The sequence below is a fragment of the Oryzias latipes genome, chromosome 21 (assembly GCF_053564925.1).
Source record: "Oryzias latipes strain Hd-rR chromosome 21, Olatipes_Hd-rR_3.1".
Classification (NCBI taxonomy): domain Eukaryota; kingdom Metazoa; phylum Chordata; class Actinopteri; order Beloniformes; family Adrianichthyidae; genus Oryzias; species Oryzias latipes.
The window spans coordinates 19886686-19908409 of record NC_136257.1 but is presented as its reverse complement, the minus strand read 5'-3'; the positions used below and the strand labels follow the sequence as shown (position 1 = coordinate 19908409).

The window sequence follows — 21724 nt, the reverse complement described above, 5'->3', positions numbered from 1 at the left end:
GGTGGCGGCCTCTCGTCCAATCAGAGCACGAGAAATCATCTGCCTTCCGTTTCATTCAAAGTGCCTTCCTTTTCATTCAAAGTGCCTTCCTTTTCATGCAAAGTAACTTCCGTTTCATGCATACTCCTCTCTCACACACACATATAAACTCTTCCTCACACGTTCATATATACTTGTCTTTCACATACATACATTCTTTTTTAAGAGTGACAATGAGAGTGAGAATGTATGTATGTGTAAAGTAATATATATGCATGCGAGAGAGAGAATATATGGATGTGCAAGTGAGAATATATGCATGCGAAAGAGAGTATATATGACTGTGAGAGCAAGAATGTATGAATGTGAGAGAGAGAATATATGGATGCGTAAGAGAATATATGTATGCGAAAGAGAGTATATATGACTGTGAGAGCAAGAATGTATGAATGTGAGAGAGAGAATATATGGATGCGTAAGAGAATATATGTATGCGAAAGAGAGTATATATGACTGTGAGAGCAAGAATGTATGAATGTGAATGGTTCAGAATAAATAATGTCTTATACGGCCCCTCATAAGTTTGAGCGTCTCATATTCGTATCATTCTGTGATCATTTGCTTCTTAACTCTTGCTCCTAAGGGTCCCTTAGGAGCAAGAGTTAAGCTATAATGAGAAAAGACATCACTGAGACAAATGAGGTTGAGTTGAGACAACTGTTAGAGCAATAATTAAGAAGTGGGAGAGACGAACCTAAGACGTTCATGAGACAAATCTGAGAAGAATGAGTCCTAAAAGAGATCTCATCATTGTCTGTCTGATGTCTCTTTCATGTCTTAATCATTTCTGTTAAATGTCTTACCAAAGCCGTTAATGAGAATGATATTTGAGATGTATTTGAGAAAGAAAAGAGAAGTTATTTTTATAGCAGTGGTAGCCAATCCTGGTCCTCAAGGGCCACCATCCAGTAGGGTTTAGATGTTTCTTTGCTCCCCAGATGTGAATCAACAGGTGATTAACCACCTCCTGCAGAACTTGAGGAGGCATTTCAACCACTGCAGATCTGTTGGAGCAGGAAAACAGCTAAAACATCCATAACAGTGACCTTCAAGGACCAGGATGGGAGACCACTGATATACAGTAACAGTAAAAACAATACTAGAAATGTAAATGCTTTACACTTTATTTGGGCAGCACCATCATCAGTACAGCATTTGAATTGTGGTAGCAGTATTAAACACTTTTTAAAATATTAAATGCATTAAGTACATGAACTGTGGCGTACTAAATGTGGCTGACATGATGGTAAAGAAAACTTCCATATTTTAAACAACAAACACACTGACATCACTGCTGAGGTACAAGGAAAAAACAAGATTATGTAACCACATAAAAAAGTACCTGATAAAAACATTCTCCGAAACTTGCAGCCTACCAAATCCATGAACCAATTTGAGAACCAAATTAAGATAAAAAATAAGAAAAAAGATGGAAGAGAAACCAGTCCGCATACTGTAGATCATAGCAGTGGCCTTAGAACCTGCTCTGCCCTACATTTGCTGACAAAGGCTTTCTTGAGCTTGGCCTCTTCAATTTGTTCCCAACCAGGTAGAGTGGCACATCTCAGGACATAAGCTGTAAGACAAGAACATTAAAATCTGGCATGAACAAATTGATAATAGACCGCACATAACAAACAAAGATAACACTTCAAGCTAGAAGCAAACTGTAGTTTTATAAAAGCAGCTGCATAATGCTACCATAAGATTACGTTTCTGTCATCCCTAAAAGCAGCCACACGTCGCTTGAGAGGACATCCGTTTCAGTTAAAAGAATTGAAATGCAGCATTCTATGGGCATTAACTATTTAACAAATAAGGTTCAAATCTGTTTCATTTCATTTTTCATGATACAGTCCAGATCAAACATTTAAGAAATGATCAAGTCACATTTTGCATGGTTGGCTCTTAACAAGGGAAAAATAATAACCATGTCTTAATTGGGACGCTGAGGGCTGATCGTGTCAGACAGCAAACTGTGGAATAAGATATTTCAACGAATATATATTATGGTCTCATTAAGAATTTTGTGGTCAATATTTTTTGGATTGTTCAGAATATTTCCATTAGTTTTTTAAATTAGAGCACTTTGGCTTAGGTCTTTGTTCTGTTTGAGACTGAAGAATTACCACTTAGTGGTACAAAAGTAAAGATTGGAAAAAAGTCTGTTATACTTGGAAAACTTCATAAAGCCACCCTTTAAATTGTATTTTATTTCTTTTAATGTGACACAATCTTACTATTTAAATCAAATTACCCCAAAATAAGGATTTTCAAAGCTAAATTTTAGGTTAGCCAGGGCTGCTCATTCCTGGTCCTTGGGATCCATCACCCTGACTGTTTTCCAGATCCCCAAGCCCTGCTAGCTGTTGATCAGCTCAACCAGATGTCTCCACATTCTGATTGAATGAACACACCTGGTCCAGGTAATCAGCTGGAAATCAGGCAGGCTGGTAGATCTCAAGGACCAGGGATGAGCAGCCCTGAGTTAGATTAATACAAGATTAATAAGAATAATTAACTGCAGGTCATGATTAACTAACCACACCCAAAAATGAATCGCATGACAGCACTCATAAATATGTACCTTTGCAGAAACTCCAGGGTTGAAGCCAGCTCAGTTGGATAATGACTGTTAAAGCAGAAGTAGCTTCTGAACATCAGGCACAGTGCTGCAATGTTGTTGTGTACGATGGAGCGGTTCCAAATGAGCATGAACCTCCTTGGGGAAAAGCAAGACTGTCCTAAAGACAGAACAATGGATAAAGTAAACATGTCACTCATGTACAGTGTACAAAGACAAAACCTTTAGAATAATTTAACACTGGAAACTTTACTTACCACATACAATAACAGTTGGAGTCAACGGCACCTGCTGCAGCTGGACCTCGTCTGCATCTTCTACAAGAACATGGCATCCTCCTCAAAGTAGCAGAGCAGAAGAAAGAGCATCTCTTTAACATCTCATCTCTTCTGAGCAGCCACTCTGCTCTCCCTGCATCATCTGCAGCCTTTTAGAGTTTGGAAAAACGTCTTGCTTTCATCATTTCTGCAACAAGAGTGCAAACCATTTCTTTCCTTAGTCTTGGGCCAGGTCTCTTTCCAAAGACTGCACAAATTCCTCAGAAAACTTACTCCATGGAATTTCAAAGCTGTCCTCCCAGTCAATGTATGTACAGTCCTCGGCTTCTGGAAGATGTGGATGACGAACTCCTCGGTGACTATAACAAAAGTGATGATGATTGTGTTGGTGAGGTCTCAACAGATGATGATGTGCTGTTCTCTGGCGTTTGGTCTGCAACAAAAAACTCATTTGTAATGTTTGAGACTCACATTTCAATTTCCAAAGAGCAAGATGTTTCCGGGCTTGATCAGGTCTCAAAGCTGGCAGCAAGTCAGCCTCTTCTATGAATCGTAGATCCTCATACAACTCCATTTATTCCAATGGACTGCAAGTGTTCTTCCAGGATGTCTTTTGTGGCTCTGGTAGGACCTCCATAATGGCAGTGTGGAGGAACATGGGTTCTGATTCACTCATTTTCACGTGTATTTAGATCACCTTGAATCAGAGAGGGGAAAAAAACATCATGTACACACATTTTATACAGCACAAAGTAAGATCTGGAAAGGTTTTTAAATATGATTTATGATTCACTAAAATCCTCGTACATATCAGTGTTGACATTTGTTGGCTTAGCTACATCTGTGCTCTCTAAACATCTCCACCACTGACAGAGGGCTGAGAACATGTTTCCCTAATATGCATACTTACATTTTCAGATTATGCTTTCTAGACATGTGAGCAGTTAATGATGACTTTACTTTAAACACATGTCCATAACCAGTTTCAAAAGATGGCATGCCAGGCCAAACGTCTGCAAGATGATCTTTTAAACAAGATAAAAGCTTTTTACAGCGTAAAAATTGAACATACAGTGAAACTGCACATTTTGAAGTTTGGAATAATGGACTGTGGTGTCGTCACACTGTGAATGGGATGAACCCTGCAGACCCTTAACTGAAGAGCAAAATGTCTTCCAACAGTTACTTAGCACTCACGCGTTTGGAAAAATATCGAGGCTCATTCTGTAAACTCTGCACTGCAAATAACTCTTCAATGTCTCTATTTTTTATTACAAAAAGCACAAGTAAACCTTTGTAAAAAGTAATAATTACTTATACAGCCAAAGCCACCGCGAGTAGCCCAGACGTCTGCATTACTGGCGGAGCTAGCTTAAAACACCTTTAGCATTCAACTGAGTTCAGAGTTGGAGGGAAGAAATCGCAAACTTACCGTGCAAACTTCAAAGATTTTACTTGAATCTTTTCCAGACAAGCAAAAAAAATGTTGGAGATTCATCCCACGGATTGTTAAAACGAAGAAAAAATACGACAAACGGTCGTCAAAAGTCTCTCGTTCTCAGCACTTCTCCCGCTTGCAGATTCCGGCCCGTTGGTGACGTCAACCACAGAGTTTTCCCTCCCACCGTGATCAGCCAATCAGAAATCTGTGTCAAGTGAGGCTGTGATACAGTTTAAAATTCAAATCGGGTTACTCCAGGCTTCTGTTTGTTCAATATGATGCAGACTAAAATCAAGAAAACAGAAAATATTTTCAGCTTGTAAGGCTGCATGAAGGGTGATTTTTAAAGACAAAGATAAATTAACTCAAACTGAACCCCATAAATCTGTACCGCCCTAAAGTTGATTTATTAATTTGATTATTTTTATTTGTGTATTTTATTTGTTTGTTTCAAATGTAAAATCTATTTTTTGTTCACTTTAAGGTGATCCAAATATGATCCCAAATGTCCTTTATTTAGTTCAGACATCAATGTGTTAAATGTTTTATACCCACCAACATATAAGTGTGCGTATATGCACTTGTGCATGTATGCATGTGTGCCAGTGCATGCGTGTGTTTGTGTTTAACTAAACCTAGCATCATTAACCCAACATACATTCTTGTTCATTTATGTTTATCTAAGCAGTCAAAAAAAAGTTTATTAAATCGACACTGCAACGTTGTCTTGAAATTTCATGTTTTTTAAAAAGTTTCAAAAATATGTCTTTTGAGGACATGACCGTCTTAATGATTTAACTTTTTTTTCTTGAAATTGTAATTAAGTTATATAAATATGTAAGCAATAAACAACTTTTTTAAGTTGAACATAAATAAAATAAAAAATATTATTTTCTAGAGATGAACTGTAATGGTGTCATCATGAGACTCATTTTAGGGCTTGTACTACTCTAATTTTTCTTTTTGCTGAGACAATAAAAAAAAGGCTAAAACAAGATCTAAATTATTGAGCAACGAGAGACAGAACCATTGATGTCTTTCACTGAGACATAACTGAGATAGGAATTTGAAGTAAGGATATCAAATTGAGACATACTTGAGCGCAACATAATATGGCTCATTTTTCTCTCAATTGAGATCTGGAGAAGAGACAGTTGTGAGAGAATTTTGAGATCTCAAACAGTGCTCACTGTGAGACTTATTTCTCAGGAGAAATGTTTGAGAAGAATGAGAAAAGCAGTTTAGTCTCAAACAGTTCTCATTTATGTCTAGGAGACGTAAATGTGACAGAAACGAGATCTCATCTTCAGTTTTGCTTTGCTATGGGTTCTCATCTAGAAATATGTGATGAAGAGTCAATGTGATGTGCATGATGAGGGGTGAGTGGCAAGAAGTTGTTGGTTTGAAGCTCTGCAAATGGGGGTGGCATTCTGTCTGAGATTAAACAGTTAAATACAAAAACATTGCATCAGTTGACGTGGCGGACTGGATGAGTGGTCATAGCCAAGTTTTTGTTCAGAGGTGTAGAGTAGGCCTCTTACTCCCCATCATCAATCTGTGTAGGTGAATGATGGGAATGATGGCTAGCTTCCAGCCCCCTCACACAACCAAGCCAACTTTAACGGTGCAACATAAATGGCGAGCAATATTGCAGCTATCCAGCCGTACAGTTTTGAACCATATTCCAGCTCGGACGAGGAAAACAAAGACCTATATGGATCTATATGTTTACAAGTAGATGTATCAGAAGGGAGCGAAGCAGGGAGTTTGTGGCTTGTTGTAGTGGCTTCTGAGTCACGTCTACATGCTCTGTCCAACAGCATTTTTTGTGTTCTCCTGATTCATAATGATGTGAATAAAAAAATACTGAGATATATAAAATTAAACGGTAACACTTTCTTTCACAGTACAGGACTTACAGTGTACTTAAGTGGTATTTACATGGTACTTATTGTGTAACTACTGGGTACTTTCAGGGTATTTACATGGTACTTTTTATGGAATTTACTAGGTACTTACATAGTACTTTTTTGTGTCCATTCTGTGCTTACATGGTACTTATTGTGTATTTATGTTGAACTATTGGGTTCATACTTATGTGGTAAATACTGGGTATTATTAATATACTTACTGGGTATTTATATGTTGTGCAAAGGTGTCGTTTGTGGTACTTATCACATGTAAGAACAAGGTAAGTGCAAATAAAGTACCTTGACCTTTAGGTCTGCACTCACTGTATGTTTCATGGTATTTACCATGAATTTACCACAGACACTACCCCTTAAGTACAATGAAACTGGACTGTAAAAGAAAGTCTGCCCTATTTCCTCTCTATTACATGGTACTTTTAGTACTTCATACTGGGTATGTTCACTTGAACATTACTTGGTACTTACCCCTTAAGGACAATGAAACTGGACTGTAAAAGAAAGTCCGCCCTATTTCCACTCTATTACATGGTACTTTTAGTACTTCATACTGGGTATGTTCACTTGAACATTACTTGGTACTTACCCCTTAAGGACAATGAAACTGGACTGTAAAAGAAAGTCAGCCCTATTTCCACTCTATTACCTGGTACTTTCAGTAGTAAATGCTGGTTTTGTTCACATATTACCTTCCCGCACAGTGTACATGCACACTTGGTCCTCTGACCTTACCAATGAGACAATGCTAACTTGTTGGTAAAGTGAAGTAACTGCATTACTTCAGTAAGTCCCATAAAAAGTACCATGTAAACACCCTGTAAGTGCCCAGTAAATTCCTTAAAAAGTACCATGTAAATACCCTGAAAGTACCCAGTAGTTACACAATAAGTACCATGTAAATACCAATTAAGTATATTGTAAGTACTGTACTGTAAAAGAAAGCGTTACCAATAAAACCTAATTTTATTTATATCCATCATGAGGAGAATGCCACTAGAACATGTTCAAAAAAACAAAAAAGACTATATGTATGGGAGTGGGTCTTTAAAGCACAATGCCGGCCGGTGGTGCATTGGGTTGGTATGGTTTATTAAAACAATTCAGACTGACATGTGAAGTTCAGTATTCAGTAATGTAATGTAATGTAACAGTATTCAGTTAGATTACTTTGTTTCTGGAAAAGCAGCAGCAATGTCATTACTTTAAAATGCTTCTTTACAAACACTGACACAACAGCATCACAATCTGACAAATATGGGTTGTGTCCTAATTCCCTCACTACTCACTACATTAGATGGGGAATTTACCATTATGTATGCGTGTCAGAATCTCCAATTTTAAAATCCCAGAAGTCTACAAATAACAGTGCTCATTAGATTGGCGAATGTAGACCGCAATGCATTGCGTTTGAACAATTTGTCAATTGAAGAACGTGTATGTTTTTGAATTGCAATAAAATCAAGGGCACTAGATTGTCCAGCACTATATAGTCTGGGGTTAGGAAGTAGCGAATTCATCCATTTCCATGTTTTCCCTAGCTATAAAAAGTCATTTGCATTTGACTTTTTATGTCAGAATAGCATTAAAATTATCATTAGAAGAGGACTTCAAGGGCCTTTGATTAAGCTTTGACATGTGACTATGTCTAAAAAGACAGCTCGGACACATCTGCTGAGCGCTTTAACACTTTCCATCTGATGTAGGCTCTCTCATTTGGTCTGGGATTGCTCGCATTTTGGCTCATCTCCTATGAAACAGCACAGAAAACGCATATTGCAAAACCTCAATCTCGATTTTCTGTTGCTTCTGAGCAATCACAGGGATACGTCGCCATCCAGATCTTGCCATGTTGAGAGCTGCATACCCCAATGCAGGCACTCACACACAGAAACACTCAGCTCTGATTTGTCTGTCTGATAGTGTTGTCAGTGGAACTCAATGTCAGAGAGAAAGAAAGAATCTATTACAGGATTGATTTGGGCATGCAATTAGGTGGCAATGTCAAAATTTTTATTGCACTTTTTTGCTCTTTGATGCTCTACTTTTAGGATCTGTGATAGAGGAATAAAGTGATTCCCTCTTTTAGCTTGCAAATAGAAAGGAAGGATTTTGTTGGAGGAAATGCTGTTGTGGCTTTGGCAGATGGAGGGGGCCTTTTGGCTTTCTACAGCGGCACAGAAACAAAGCACTGTGTGTGATGAGTTCAGATCAATCTGAGTGCACCCTGTGAACAAAAAGCTGTTAAAAATACTTTTTTTTTTTGCAAATTTGTTTTTGCTTACCCTTCCTTTAAGACTGCTTGTCCTCACTTTTTTGTCTTTTCATCTTAACCCATTTCAGACTCGCTACATTAAGCAAGTCTATCTTTTCTAACCCGTTGGCTTCAATTGGCAGTTCTTTGCTTCAGTGTTCTTTTTATTTCTACAGCCATCAACATTTTACTTCTTTTATTCTGAAGTAATAAAAAACACATTGATGTTTTTTTTAAATCAGAAAACAAAATAATTCTAACATTCATTATATTTCATTAAATTTTTATCGAAATTGAAACATATATTGGAATATTCATGTGTTTTTGCTTTGGTCTGACATTCTAGTTATTATTATTATTGCTGTTGAAATTCATTGTAACTATTTGTTGCATGAGGGATACATTTTTACTCAGTGTATTTTTGCCTTAAAACCTCAAATGAAAAAAAAAAAACATGATTAGCCTTATTTAAACTAAAGTATTATTTGGTTGATATAATTTATCAAATCAAAATAGATTAAATGCATTGTTTAAAGAAAAAAATCAATTTTTGATTAAAATGTCTTAGCAACAAATTAGGTATTCATTAACTGTTCTAAAGTTACAGAGTATAAAACAAACATATATATCAAATGTCACACAATACTGTAATTTATGAATAACAAAGGATTATACTGATAATCTGTGTATTTACAAAGTTTAACTGCTTAAAGTAAGGCATATCTCCAAATTAGCATAACACCGAATATTGTTTTCTCTACTTTCCAAAAAGAATTTGCTGTACACCCCCCCCCCCCCCCCCCCCAAAAAAAATAGTAAAACAAAAAAACTGCAAGACATTGAGAGCATGGACACCCTGGGAACAAGTTTTTGATTTCCTCTTGTCACCACAGAGCCTGAGCTGAGGGCAGTGAGTCTTTTTCATCAAAGCATCGCCGTTCAAGACAGGAAATTCCAACACAGAGACTTAATCAAGTTTCAAAAGGCTGCCTAATTAAAATCTTTTTTACCATTCAGATCAGTAAGTAATGTTAAACCAAGAAAATTAGTGTCAGCAGTTCTGCTTTTTTGCAATAGCATAATGTAGTATTCATGTGTTGGAGATATTTTCAATAAGTGCAGTGTATATGGAATGATGGAAAAGGTTTTTATTTACTTTCTGTCTTTTTACACTCGTTTCTCATCTCTATTGTACTCTAGTATTGGTTTACTTAGTTCCCAGCCACATACATGTCATTGTGCTGCAGTTATTGTTTTTTGAATCTGCTTCAGTGTTTTTGGACCCTTGCATCTGCCATGCTTCAGGTTTAATTGAATACCTGTTTCTTTATCTTGCTTCTCCTGCCTTTTAGTCCCAGGCTTGGACTCCTTCAGTCATCCCAGCTGCTCTACATGACAGCCTAAATGCCCCTGGAAACGAAATATAATTTTATTCTATATTAATTCTTCCACATGCCCTCAATAAGCCTGTGGATAGACTAATGGACTGCGGCATCATCTTCTGACACAGGCATTTTTTTTAATATGTCTGAACTGCTGGAGGACTCCTCTGGGGTTTAATTGCAAGGGAAATAAACAAATGTGTACTTAATTAAATCCCTTTACTCATCCGTGTTGTTGTATATTTGCATTTTATTCAGTGGTGGAGCGTTCCTGACAGTCGTGCTATGATATAAAGAAGAGCCTCTCAGCTCTTAATCATGGAGCATTCAGGGTTTTCTTTCTCTCTCTGCTTCAGCGTTGTAGAGACAGGGGCTTGCTCAAGGGAGCGTTTTGGCTCAGCGAGCTTGTCGAGAGCTGCACATTCAACAAACTTTTAAGTGTTTTCAGTATGCTTATTTTGATACATAGTGCGTCTGCTTAAGGGAGCACCGAGCCCCAGAGCTTTGTGACTGTGCTGAACTCTATTATGCAGGCCATAAGCTGCATGGTAGTTGCATTATGGCAGGTGCACTAAGTCAATGTGGGGGGAAAAAGCAGTGACTCACAGCGTGAATGTCAAACACAGAAATCTTTTGTTATTGCTGCAGTGTCATGGATGACAAAGAGAAGAAGGAATAAAAGTTAAATAAGTAAGGCTTACATGAATCTCTGATATCAAATTAAAGAGTATAATAACACATTAGGTTATAAACAAGTGAGTGGGGAAATGGGAGGACAGCTGGTTAATTTACAAAATAAATAAATGAACTGTGAAAGAAGAGAATGAAGTGAAGGGGGTACAGTAGCAGTTTGTGTGACACATGCAGGAAAACTTACAAAACATGGATCTTTAGTGTGTTATCTACTTTTCTTATGCTTTATTTATTTAACCCTTGTGCTATCTTAGATGACCTCACCCTTACATTGACATGTTCTCCCTACCATGACAAAGGTGGATAAAGGTGGAAAGATTTCATGTAATCCATGGACACCAGTGAGGTTCACAAATCATTGAAGAAAAAAGGTTCAGCGCACTGTTTAGTGGGTCTAGATGACCCAACTCCCAATGGTAAAGTGCCTAGGATAGCACAAGGGTTAATGTTGCACTTAGTGCCCACATCATGTTGTAATGACAGTCACAATCATGAGATAATTAGGGAATTTTCAGAACTGTAGTAGAAAAGATAGATGAACATTCATTTATGGATGATGTTTTTTAAAGGAAAAATGTTTAAAGTAAAAGGAAGTTTCTTTTTTTAACTGTGTCTGAACCAGTTTCTGAGATTGACCTACACCATTAGTTTTGTTTTGGTCAAATTATGATCTCACTTGATTTGCAGATGAAACCCACGAAACGACACGGTAGCATTATCTGAATGACAATCTGCATCAGCAAAGGCTTCATGTGGTGGATCCATTTACCCGCTGGTGGCCACATTTCTCGTCCCAACAGCATCCTGCAGCGACAGTGACAGCTTTAATTTGGTAGCTGGCGGTCAGCATGATTAGCAAACTGCAGGGAGCTTTCACAAAGTGGACCTCCAGTACTAACTTTGCCTCCCACAGTGTGGGAGGAGAGGAGCACGGAACCAGCAATGAGAAGGTGTGGAGTCGCTGTTAACAAGTATTATTTTTATCAGTCCGGGGAAGTACGCTGAGAAAGTGGTTTCTGATTCATTTTAAGACATGTTAGCATTACCTGCAGGCTCAACACCGGGCCAGAACACTGGTATTGTTCTGTTTGAGAAGTTGTAGGACATGCTATGTCCACAATTCCCACTGTTTTTACATGCTAACACCCACACACAAATATACCTCTCAAAGCTTTTATTTTCATGTGCAAGCACAGACACTGCTTCATTTTCCAGTTGGCAGGGAGTTGATGTGTTCAGATATGATTTATTGATCATGTAGAGCACATTAGTTTACCCACTGTGTTCAGTTAAAAAGCAATAACACATTTTACACCCTCTGTTCCATACGAATGCAATAACACTAAACTAATTACACAAACTGGGGCCGGTAGTGTGATTTGTAAAAGCCAAGGCTGGGTGCTGACTCGGAGCCTTCTCCAGTAAGACGCTGAAAATACTGAAACGAATATAGCAAGATGTGATTAATTCATTGACACCTTATCTCAGTTCAGTGGTTTATATGGAAATTTAGTTTTGTGGCAAAAAACAGTGAGCAGACAGCAAAGTGAACTTATTCTGTTTATTTTTATTTTTGTTGTATTTTAGTTAAAAAAATTTTTTTAACAATGACTTAATAAAATTGTAATATTCTCTTAGCATTAAAGTTTGCATCAATAGGAACTACAAAAAAATCCCGTTATTCAGGGTATAATGTTTTTATTGCATTTTTCTTTGTTTTTTATAGAACAGGATCACTGTTTCCATTAGCATGAATTTTTCATGATAACAGGCTCCCTACAAGAAAAATATAATAAACTCAAATAAAAAATATTGCACAGGATTTGAGGAAATGCAGCATTCATCAGCTGTTTCTGCCCCACCCCCGTCCACCCTTCGGTAGTAATTGATATTTTAGACCTCCTTTTATTCCCTTGTCTCCATTTCACGAAATGAGCTTTTGAAGCGAAAACAGCTGAGGTGGTGCAAATGGCATTGGGTGTGCCTCGCCGCTTGAAAGTGGGATTATCCCAGTGTAATGTCAGCTTTATAAAGCACTATTACATTCGATAGATTGGGAAAGTGACTCGGGAGACTGTGAGAGGATACCTGCCCTCTTGTTTTCTTCCATTTGCAAGTGGGATTGTGACTTCTGGGGTCATTGATAGTCTAGGAAAAGGGTGTCAAACTCATTTTCACCGAGGCCACATAAGCATAGTGGTTGTCCTCGAAGGGCCAGATATAACTTATAAATGTAACTAAATGTAATGAAAAATAAATGTACCTACTCCTTAATGTTTAATAACTAATTATTTAATTTTTATAACTTTTTAAAGTGACAATTGCAGTTGCATAGAAAACATATGTTTGCTCGTTAGTCTAGCATAAATCCTTTTAAATTTTATTCTGTCAGGTATGGACAGTGTTGAGGTCCTAATGTATAGTTGCTCAATCCGATATTTCAAGTCCAATTCCCCCTAGATATGAATAAATACACACTAATTTAAATTTTTTATTTTAAGAAATTAAAAACTTTTATGCTCTTGCAGGACACATAAAATAACCAAGCGGGACGCATTTGACGTTAAGTTTGACACATGTGGTCTAGGAGGTCAGCTCATGATGTTTGTTTGATTTTCACTGTCAACAACCAATTATACAGATGTAAGTTTTTAGACAAAATAATTAATAAATGATCAACAGTCATTTTCTAGAACATAGTTTATGCCAAGCAGAAGGAGTTCATTAGAAATTCGCCTCTGACTTGTGAGCGGGACTGTTGACGAGGAGTAAGCCTGTGCTTTTTACCCATCATCCCTTTGTTTACATTCTCTCTCATTAGCTTTCAGCCCCTCACAATCCCAACATAATATTACCAGTGCAATAAAAATGTGGAGCAATTTTGGCCAAATTGGCAAATTCAGCCATATGATTTTGAGACAGATGCCAGCTCGGATGCAAGTGTCTGCAAGTGATTGCATCAGAATGCAGCGGAGTGGGGAGCTTTCCGTCAACTGTAGCACCTACATCACTTCTCCTGATTCACAACAACTTGAATAAAGGAATACTCAGAAATGCATTTCTAAGCTTAGTTTTATTTTCTTAATATATGTTCGACATTGTGGGACAACTGCCAAAATAATATGTTTAAAAAAAACAATTTTCATTGGAGTGGGTCTTTAATATTTAGTCTTTAGCACTGAAATATTGTATCATAAAAATAGATTTAAAAAATTGAAATATTCAAACTTCAAAACTTTTTTTGTATTTCTCTTGAGACTAGAGTTCAAGACTTCTGCTTTGAGTTAAAATTCCACTAAACCAGTGACACAATGTTGTAGGTAAAAGTTATGTTATCACACAAGTATGACAAAAACTGAAGAAAAAAAACAACTCAAATCCATTACAATATGGAGGTAGATACAGAACATTCATATGATGTTTTGGTAAAAACACAGATATCTCAGCATGGACATCAAGTCCCATCAGCTCAGACACATTTACAGGGTTATTTGTGTAATGGACTTGAGACTAAACACACTTTTCATAATCGTTAGGGATGATTCATGCTCTAAAAGTTTTCTAAAAAATTGAAGATGTTTATTTTCCACCCTCAAGAAACACTCATTAGAAGCATATTTGCATTAAAATAATGAGTTCAAGTAAGTACCAGTGGAGCAGGATTTCTATTTTTTTGTTTATAGATTCTGAGATTTAAATCATGCTAAATGCTTCTATTTAGCTTTAAAGGAAAATATTTAAAAACGTAAACATTTAATTTGTCAAAGACTTTCTTTAACAAGAGGAACTTGTCTTTCAACTGTGCTCATTCTTTCCTAATTACTGGAAAATTCTTCCCAGCAGACACACAAAGGCGCTTTATCATCCGATACGAGTGTACTCAAAGTGTTTGGTGTCTTAAGCCAAGAAAAATTATTTAAGTCACATATTCCTTGTGGACCCAAAAGTGCTATGTTGCACATTTATGACATGAGGGTTTTCTGCTCATTTACTGTCCCTAAAACTGTGTCTGAAAGATTGGATCCAAAAACATTTTGCTCTGCTGCGTTCAACATTGAAGTCATTACAGTCTATGATTCTGTCATAAGACAATGTAATGTTTAAAATTTAGAATCTAAACCTTTTCAGGATCACAGGGCTGTGGGGGTCTATATCCTAGCTACTAGGTGAAGGATAACTTTTTTATGTTATCTCTTAATTTAGACATAAAACATGTACACAAAACAACAACAAAACATTTCAAAATCCACATGTGAACTAAACAATATGATCTTTTTTTCTTTGAAATTACGAAAACAATGTTTCTTATTGCCCTGCAACAAACTGGTGACCTGTTCAGGGTGTACCCCACCTTTGCCCAACAGTAATGGGCTTGCCTCCAGCAGCTACAAGACCCCGCAAGTTCAATGGGTTATGAAGATGGATGGATGGATGGATGGATGGATGGATGGATGGATGGATGGATGGATGGATGGATGGATGGATGGATGGATGGATGGATGGATGGATGGATGGATGGATGGATGGATGGATGGATGGATGGATGGATGGATGGATGGATGGATAATACATATAAATGTCTGACACCTAATTTGCTTCTTGAATGTGATAGAGGGTTTAAACCCCAATACAAACAAAATCTTTCTTTTTATGTTCTATATGCATTAACATATAAAACACAAATGCAACATTTTAATTATTCTACTGCTTTGCAAAAGATTATATGCAAAACATGTTCATCTTTAAGGTACTGAACTGGTTCATAACTATAATAAAGTTATACTCCGAGCCAATTGTATTTCTAGGAAAACCCAAATACAATTGTGTGCATTTACTTGAATTGAATTGTCATGGGTCTGAAAGGTTATGATATAAAAAAATAATAATAATAAAATAAAGGAAAAGAACTTTAGAGGCATTTTAAGGTTACATCATCCTTTTTGTCAGCAATTTTAAAAATAATTTTGCAATTGCTTTTGTTTTTTCAACACCACTCATGTCCTTATGTGAGCCCCTTTAAAAGACAAGGTGCTGTCAATTTGTCATGTTGTTAATCAGGGCAAATAACATGCTGAAAGTTTCTGGCTATGTCCTGTTCATCTCAGTGCAACAGAAATGAATTTGTCTTGTTTAGAAAGTGCCAACTGGAACACTTAACCCTGTAAAACCCAGGGGGAATTAAGATAACTTCCAAACCCTTTGATTAAATCCACAAAGAAATCTCAATATCATTTTTATGAGATATAGTTTATATTATACTTTGGGCGGTTAGAAAAGTTTTTGTTCACAGCAATGTTAGACCAATGTCTTAAATTTGATCCAGACCTTTTCAACATGGTGGGATTGTAATATAAAGAAATCGTTTTTGACTAATTTTGCATTCCATACTTATAGCAGGTAGAATCTTTTTTCTTTTTGATGAACAACAATGATTGAGTACTTTTCACTCCAAAGTTTTGAAAACTAGCAAAACTTTTCCCGCCCAAAGTATTTTGAGATTTCTTAGAAGCAGCTATTTTGAAATGACCAGGGCAAGTCCCTCTACTGCCCCTGGTGGAATGATAATCCACTACAGGACAGAAAACATGGGCACAGTTAAATACAATTGGATTTTAAGGAAGGTTTTGATTATGCAAATGAGGTAGAGGTTTTGAAAATATGTGTATCAAATAAGGTTATATAGTTAACTATTTTAACCGGCCAAATGTTCTATGACATTTTCAGCTCATGCAGTGCAATAAGGTTAAAACCCTGGTTAGGGTTAAAATTGCTCCCATCAGTGATACTTTTGTTCTGGAGTTGACACATTTCACTTGTAAACGCTGCTAGGGCCCTGTAGGCCAACCATAAGCTCTGCCAAAGATTTAGAGGAGAGACCGGTACTGTCCTGGAGTTAGCCATTGCTCTGTCTCTGCAGTCCACATCAGACTATAAAAACAAAGCTTTACTGTTCACCCTTAAGCCTCTTTCAGCTCGCATTTTGTCTCTGAAGTGAGATTTAGAGAGAAATCCTTCTCGCACCCCGAGTTAACGGATGTCTTTTGAGAGTTTTATTATTCTGTTAGTTCATTTGGCACCCTGCTCTGCCTGTGCTGCCATAAACACTGCTATAAAGGGATCAGTGAGGCTGGCCTCTCTAAAGTTCATAAAAAGATCTGTGTCACTAATAATGTCACTGATTTATGAGAAATTGTCCTTTGTAAATTAGCCTATCCAGCTAGGAGTCTTCTAGAGATCAACTTTGTTCATCTCTCCTGCTCTACAACTTTGGCAATCATCCTGAACTCATTCCCATTATTGGTTGGTTGGTTGTCATGGTTTGTGTTCACAAGTGCAGTATTTAGCTGTTATTTTTGTTAAGATGGAGTGCATTATAGCATTACTGTTATTTTTTTTTGTTTTCCTGATGTAACATTTGTTCTAAAAACCCAAGTGACACGTGGAAGATGTGCAGATGTACAAAGAAGACTTTGCTGATTTTTCATATACAAGTAAAAATCCAAAACAATGTTTGGAAAGAAGAACAATGCAATTAACTTGTTTTTTCAGCCGAAAAGAGACTGGGTACACATTTTGGAAAGACTATTGTTTCTTCGTGCATAATTGCTACACATCCAATATTTGTCTCAGAGTAGACAACACATGTTCACAATGTGTTGCACAACAAAACATAAAATGACAAAGCAAAACGCATTTTGCTGATTTTTCTAGTTACCACGGTTGTTTTTGCCTCTGCAAAATTGTAATGTTCTTCCTGTCCTTATCTGACCCCAAATAATCAATTTCAATTCATTTTGCTTAATTTTACAAAGTAAAACTTTGTAGAATATCAGTCATTAAACAGAGGAAATGAACATCAATCCAGCAGATTCCTTTGTGATGGGCATAGACAAAGAAATAAACTGTTCAGAAATGGTGAATGATGTTTCTGCTCTAGGAAGAAAGAGTCACTGCATTCTTACTCAGCGAGCCAACTTGCTATGTCAGCGTTAGTCTTTGCATTATTGCACGTAACCTGCTGCTTTGTGAAATCAGGAAGCGCCACTGAGCCAGTCAGCTGAGAACAAAGAGCTATTACAAAGAATGGACTAAAAAGAGGCCGGCAGAGAGAAGACCAAATGTATAGTGTGCTATAGGGAGGTGGATTTAATTTACAGCAAAGAGTCATACATACATGTTAGTATGTACAAAGAACATCAACGAAATATGTATTACAGTCAAATGTTCAGACACACTCGTAGGTTTCCAGATTTTTGACTGGTAATGCAAATGGTATTGTAGACAAATACCAGATCTCTGTACTGTGTTCAAATTTCGTCACTTTGCTTCCATGCAAACATATATTTATTTAAGCCTTTGTCAAAACTGCCCTTATAACTGGATGCTGGCTGGATACAGACTGTCTGTGGCTGAAAAATAGGCAAAGTTGTGCGTCCGTCGCAGGTGGCCCGCACAAAATATCAAAGTCATAGGTCCATCTGTGAGCCTTAGGGCAAAAATGTTCATGCACATTTTTTATATTGACATGCCCTAGGCGAGGTTACAGGTCAAATGGAACACTTAAACAACAAATCCTGCGCACTGTGCTAGAGGGCCAATAGTGCTGTTCAAGTGATAAGTGCTAGAAATTATAAAATTAGACAATCAGAAGATAGTTAATGTGGACATCCTATGGGCATCCTACAGGCACTTACGTATGACCTGCAGACCCCCTACATGCAGTTTGGCGTAAGGACACTCTATGACAGCATCACTCATTCGTCATGCAACTCACTTTTCTTACGAATTCTTCACGATACATGTCCTACACACACAACAATAGTGCAGTCCATTTCATGATTACCATTAAGCTACAATACGAACCTCAAGTGTACTTCAATACACACTTGTGATAAACTCTCTACGACCCTCCACAGGCCCAGACAACTCAACTATCCGGGTTAGCCCCTCATCGATACATGTGACCAAGGCTTTAGCCCATATTTACCACTTTTAACAAAAGTTGCAACACTGCTGTGTTAAAAGTATGCACTAAAAACAACAAGTTTTAATGATTGAAACAAAAAAAGCTAATTAAATTGTTGCAGATACCCAAATCTGGGGGTGGTTTCCTGACCCCACTGAAAGATTTTTTTTTTTTACCAAATGCCTTTTTACTTTACAAGAGTTAAAGCAGATCAAGAAAGTGAAAAAGAAATGCAAACATGCCAGATAATGATTGATAATAAACCCCTCAAATGACACTTTTAATTGAAACAATTAACCGGTGTAGCCTGTTTTATAGTAAAGCTTCACATGTTCTACTTTGTGATGTAACACTTTCTTTGGTGGGTGCCTGCTTTTCCTCCTCACAGCTCATCACTTCAGGAGAGAAGTGATAGAGAGGCCCACTACTCTCAAGTGCAAATCAAAGATAGCACTTCTTGATCAGATAATGAAGAGAGTGTGAAAATATGGTGAGCAGGAGAGATGGACTGAAAAGGAGAACAGGAGAGGGATTTTCATGTGAAGAATATGACCGTGTCCCCCTGATTGCATGTGGGACTGCTTCATGTGGGTTTCAGATGAGGTGTGATTTTTTTTTTTTTCTCCACAGGCTATAGCAGGAAAACGAATATTGATGAATGTATAACTCTGTATTGTAATTACATATTTATTAGCAGTTGTTCATGCTTTAGTTTTAAATAACTTCATGTTACACAAGCAGAAAAGGGGAATTGTAACATTTTTCAGCAGGAAAAGGATTTCATTCTGTGTGAAGAACAAAAAGACTTACTGCTCTCCATCACAGACACAATGTGCAGCAAAAACTCACACTGTGTCAGCACTGAGATAAAGCAATAACGCTTGCATTTGGATTGTTTCCTGGCTTTTTTTTATTTTTTTTAGAAGAGACAGCGAGAAGGTAATATTTGTGCGGAATGAATCTGAAAATAGAGCGTTTCCTCCATTTTTTTTCACATATTCAATAAGCTTCAGGCTGCATCTTGCTTATAATACCACCCTCCCTGCAATGATCCCTCATCTTTTGCATCGCCTCCTCACCATACTGCCTTGATTTCAAGAGCTGAACTATTCTGCAACATTTGTTGATGTGGATCTGCAAGTAAATGCTGCAGAATTGTGCTCCTCTTGGAATTGCTCTTCGCTGGACACCAGGAGAGGAATCCTTCATCATCAGCTACACACCATCAGCTGAAAGATTACTATTTATATTCTTGTGGGAGAAGTTTGATTTTCTTGTGGAATACAATGTATATTTAAAAAAAACATCTGAATCAAAACAATCTCAAGTCATTTTCACACATTAAAAAAAGTGCATTTTTATTTCTGTTCAAAAATGTGACATCAGATCGTTTGCTAACTTTGGTTTGCATTTTACATTTAAATTCCATTTAAATGTTATTTTTTGACTAGCTTTTTGGCTGCAATTTTTACCAAATGTAAAAGTTTGTTTTGATCAATAATGTTGTATATTTGCACTTTTTAATGGTCAGCATTCAATTTTGAGGTTGTATAAGCTGTTGTGCATCACAACACTCAGTGAAATACTGTAAGTTGTCTCTCAGGCAATGGTGGTTTCTGACATGCCTACTTTTAGGCTGTGATACATGATCAGCATTGATTCTACAGTTTTCCATCTAAATTTTTTTCAACTGGGTCATGTGTTGTCTAAAAAACGGATGTTTTTATTTTATTTTCTGTTACTTAAAAGTGAAAATGTAGGATAAGTGAAAAGGTTTTTGGTCATTCTTATTTAGAAAAAAGCATGACAGACTGTGAGAAAGTTCACAACATTTCTTGACAAGTAACTAGAATTATGTCTGTTTATCTATGTTCAGATATTTTTTGTAAAAAGGTTATTTTGCTTTTCAATTCTTCTTTTTTCTTCTTGTTTCTTTCCTAAAACCAAATGTGAATTCCACAACTACAATTGTAAAGATGGGTAAGAGCTGTGGAGGCCTAATGCATCTATTGATTGATTGATTGCAAAAGAACAATGGGTTGATCTTGTTTTGTTTTGTTTCTTTTTTTCACTATTGCCGTCAGCCAATGATCATCTTGGTTTTGTTACTTAGTTGACATGCAGAGTGACCAATCGAACATCCTCTAGCACGCATTATTTATATATATATATGGTAGATATTTCAGTCCTACCATACAGTAGTCCTTTCAAAAGTAGCTTATACGTGCCTGAAACGAATGGGCACCCCTGGGTTAAAGAGGTGAAAAAGAAATACGATGTCACTTCCCTATAGAGAATGTGCACTTTTTAAAAAGTGAGCTTTCTTACAGCAGTCAGAGAAGCAGGCAGAGCAGACATTTCAGCAGGAAAGTCAGCAGGCAGGCAGACAGCTTCCCTCTACATGCATGCCGTGCATCATAGTTTCTCTGGTGCTGTTAAGGTCCAGTGATTATGAAGCATAAGATCCTACCATCCAATCTGTTGCCTCTGTGACTCCAGGCTTTCTATAGCCCTCTGAGCTTTGCACACAGAGATGCTTTGGGTGACTTCCAGAATTCTTCAACCTTGGGCTAAAACTTACGACAGAGTTTTAGGGCCAGTTTACAAAGGTTTTTGTTTTTATTAGGACTTTAAAGTCCTAAATTTACGAGAAAAAAAATCATCACTGTTAAATTACTAGAAAAAGGTTAGTAAGTTTACATGTTTTAAAGTCATACATTTTTCAACTTTAACACATGTAAATTCACGAGAAAAAAGTCATAAATTAATGAGAAAAAACACCAAAGTTGTCTATTTATCGGAACCTAGCTTGAAGATGAATGATGCGGACCATTTTGTGAAGTTTTATTTCTTGATACACTTCAACAACAAAGAAATTCTGAACCTTTTGGAGACTCAAATTAAATTATTGTTAGTATTGCCGGCTTTCCGGGGTTCTGTGTCGGTAAAGCAGTATTTCCTATGTAAAATAAGGAGCTCAGAGACAAGTTTGGGTGAAGAGGACCACTACTTTATTCTGCCCTTTCCATTCACAGTCCCGCAAGTCCATTCGCCACCTTGCTTCAGATAACCGTCATGCGCGCAAGGAACACCAATGGGGAATGAAAATAGTGTTACATATGTTCCTGCCGCTAAATGACGCAGACTTGGAGGAGATCTTGT

At 37.1% G+C, this 21724-nt stretch overlaps 2 protein-coding genes across 6 annotated transcripts in view; one reads left to right on the top strand and one right to left on the bottom strand.

Moving 5' to 3' along the window:
* The window catches only part of LOC101161682 (ephrin type-A receptor 6), a 203896-nt gene that overhangs the window by 80163 nt on the left and 102009 nt on the right, over positions 1–21724 (top strand). The window lies entirely within an intron of this gene.
* Positions 1148–3514, bottom strand: LOC105356804 (uncharacterized). 4 transcript variants are annotated; one of them, XR_013652875.1, is made up of 5 exons: positions 3373–3514; positions 3175–3260; positions 2881–2961; positions 2627–2783; positions 1148–1615 (listed from the first exon to the last, which is right to left on the bottom strand). XR_013652875.1 is itself a non-coding variant. In XM_078939868.1 (5 exons), exons 1-5 carry the CDS (start codon positions 3350–3352, stop codon positions 1570–1572), a joined length of 528 nt encoding a protein of 175 aa, XP_078795994.1. In that variant the 5' UTR covers positions 3353–3366; the 3' UTR covers positions 1426–1569. The 4 variants fall into 4 exon arrangements, 1 of the variants encoding a protein (XP_078795994.1); XR_002872561.2 differs by having other exon boundaries at positions 3175–3334; positions 3373–3483; XM_078939868.1 differs by lacking the exon at positions 3373–3514 and adding an exon at positions 2457–2522 and having other exon boundaries at positions 1426–1615; positions 3175–3366.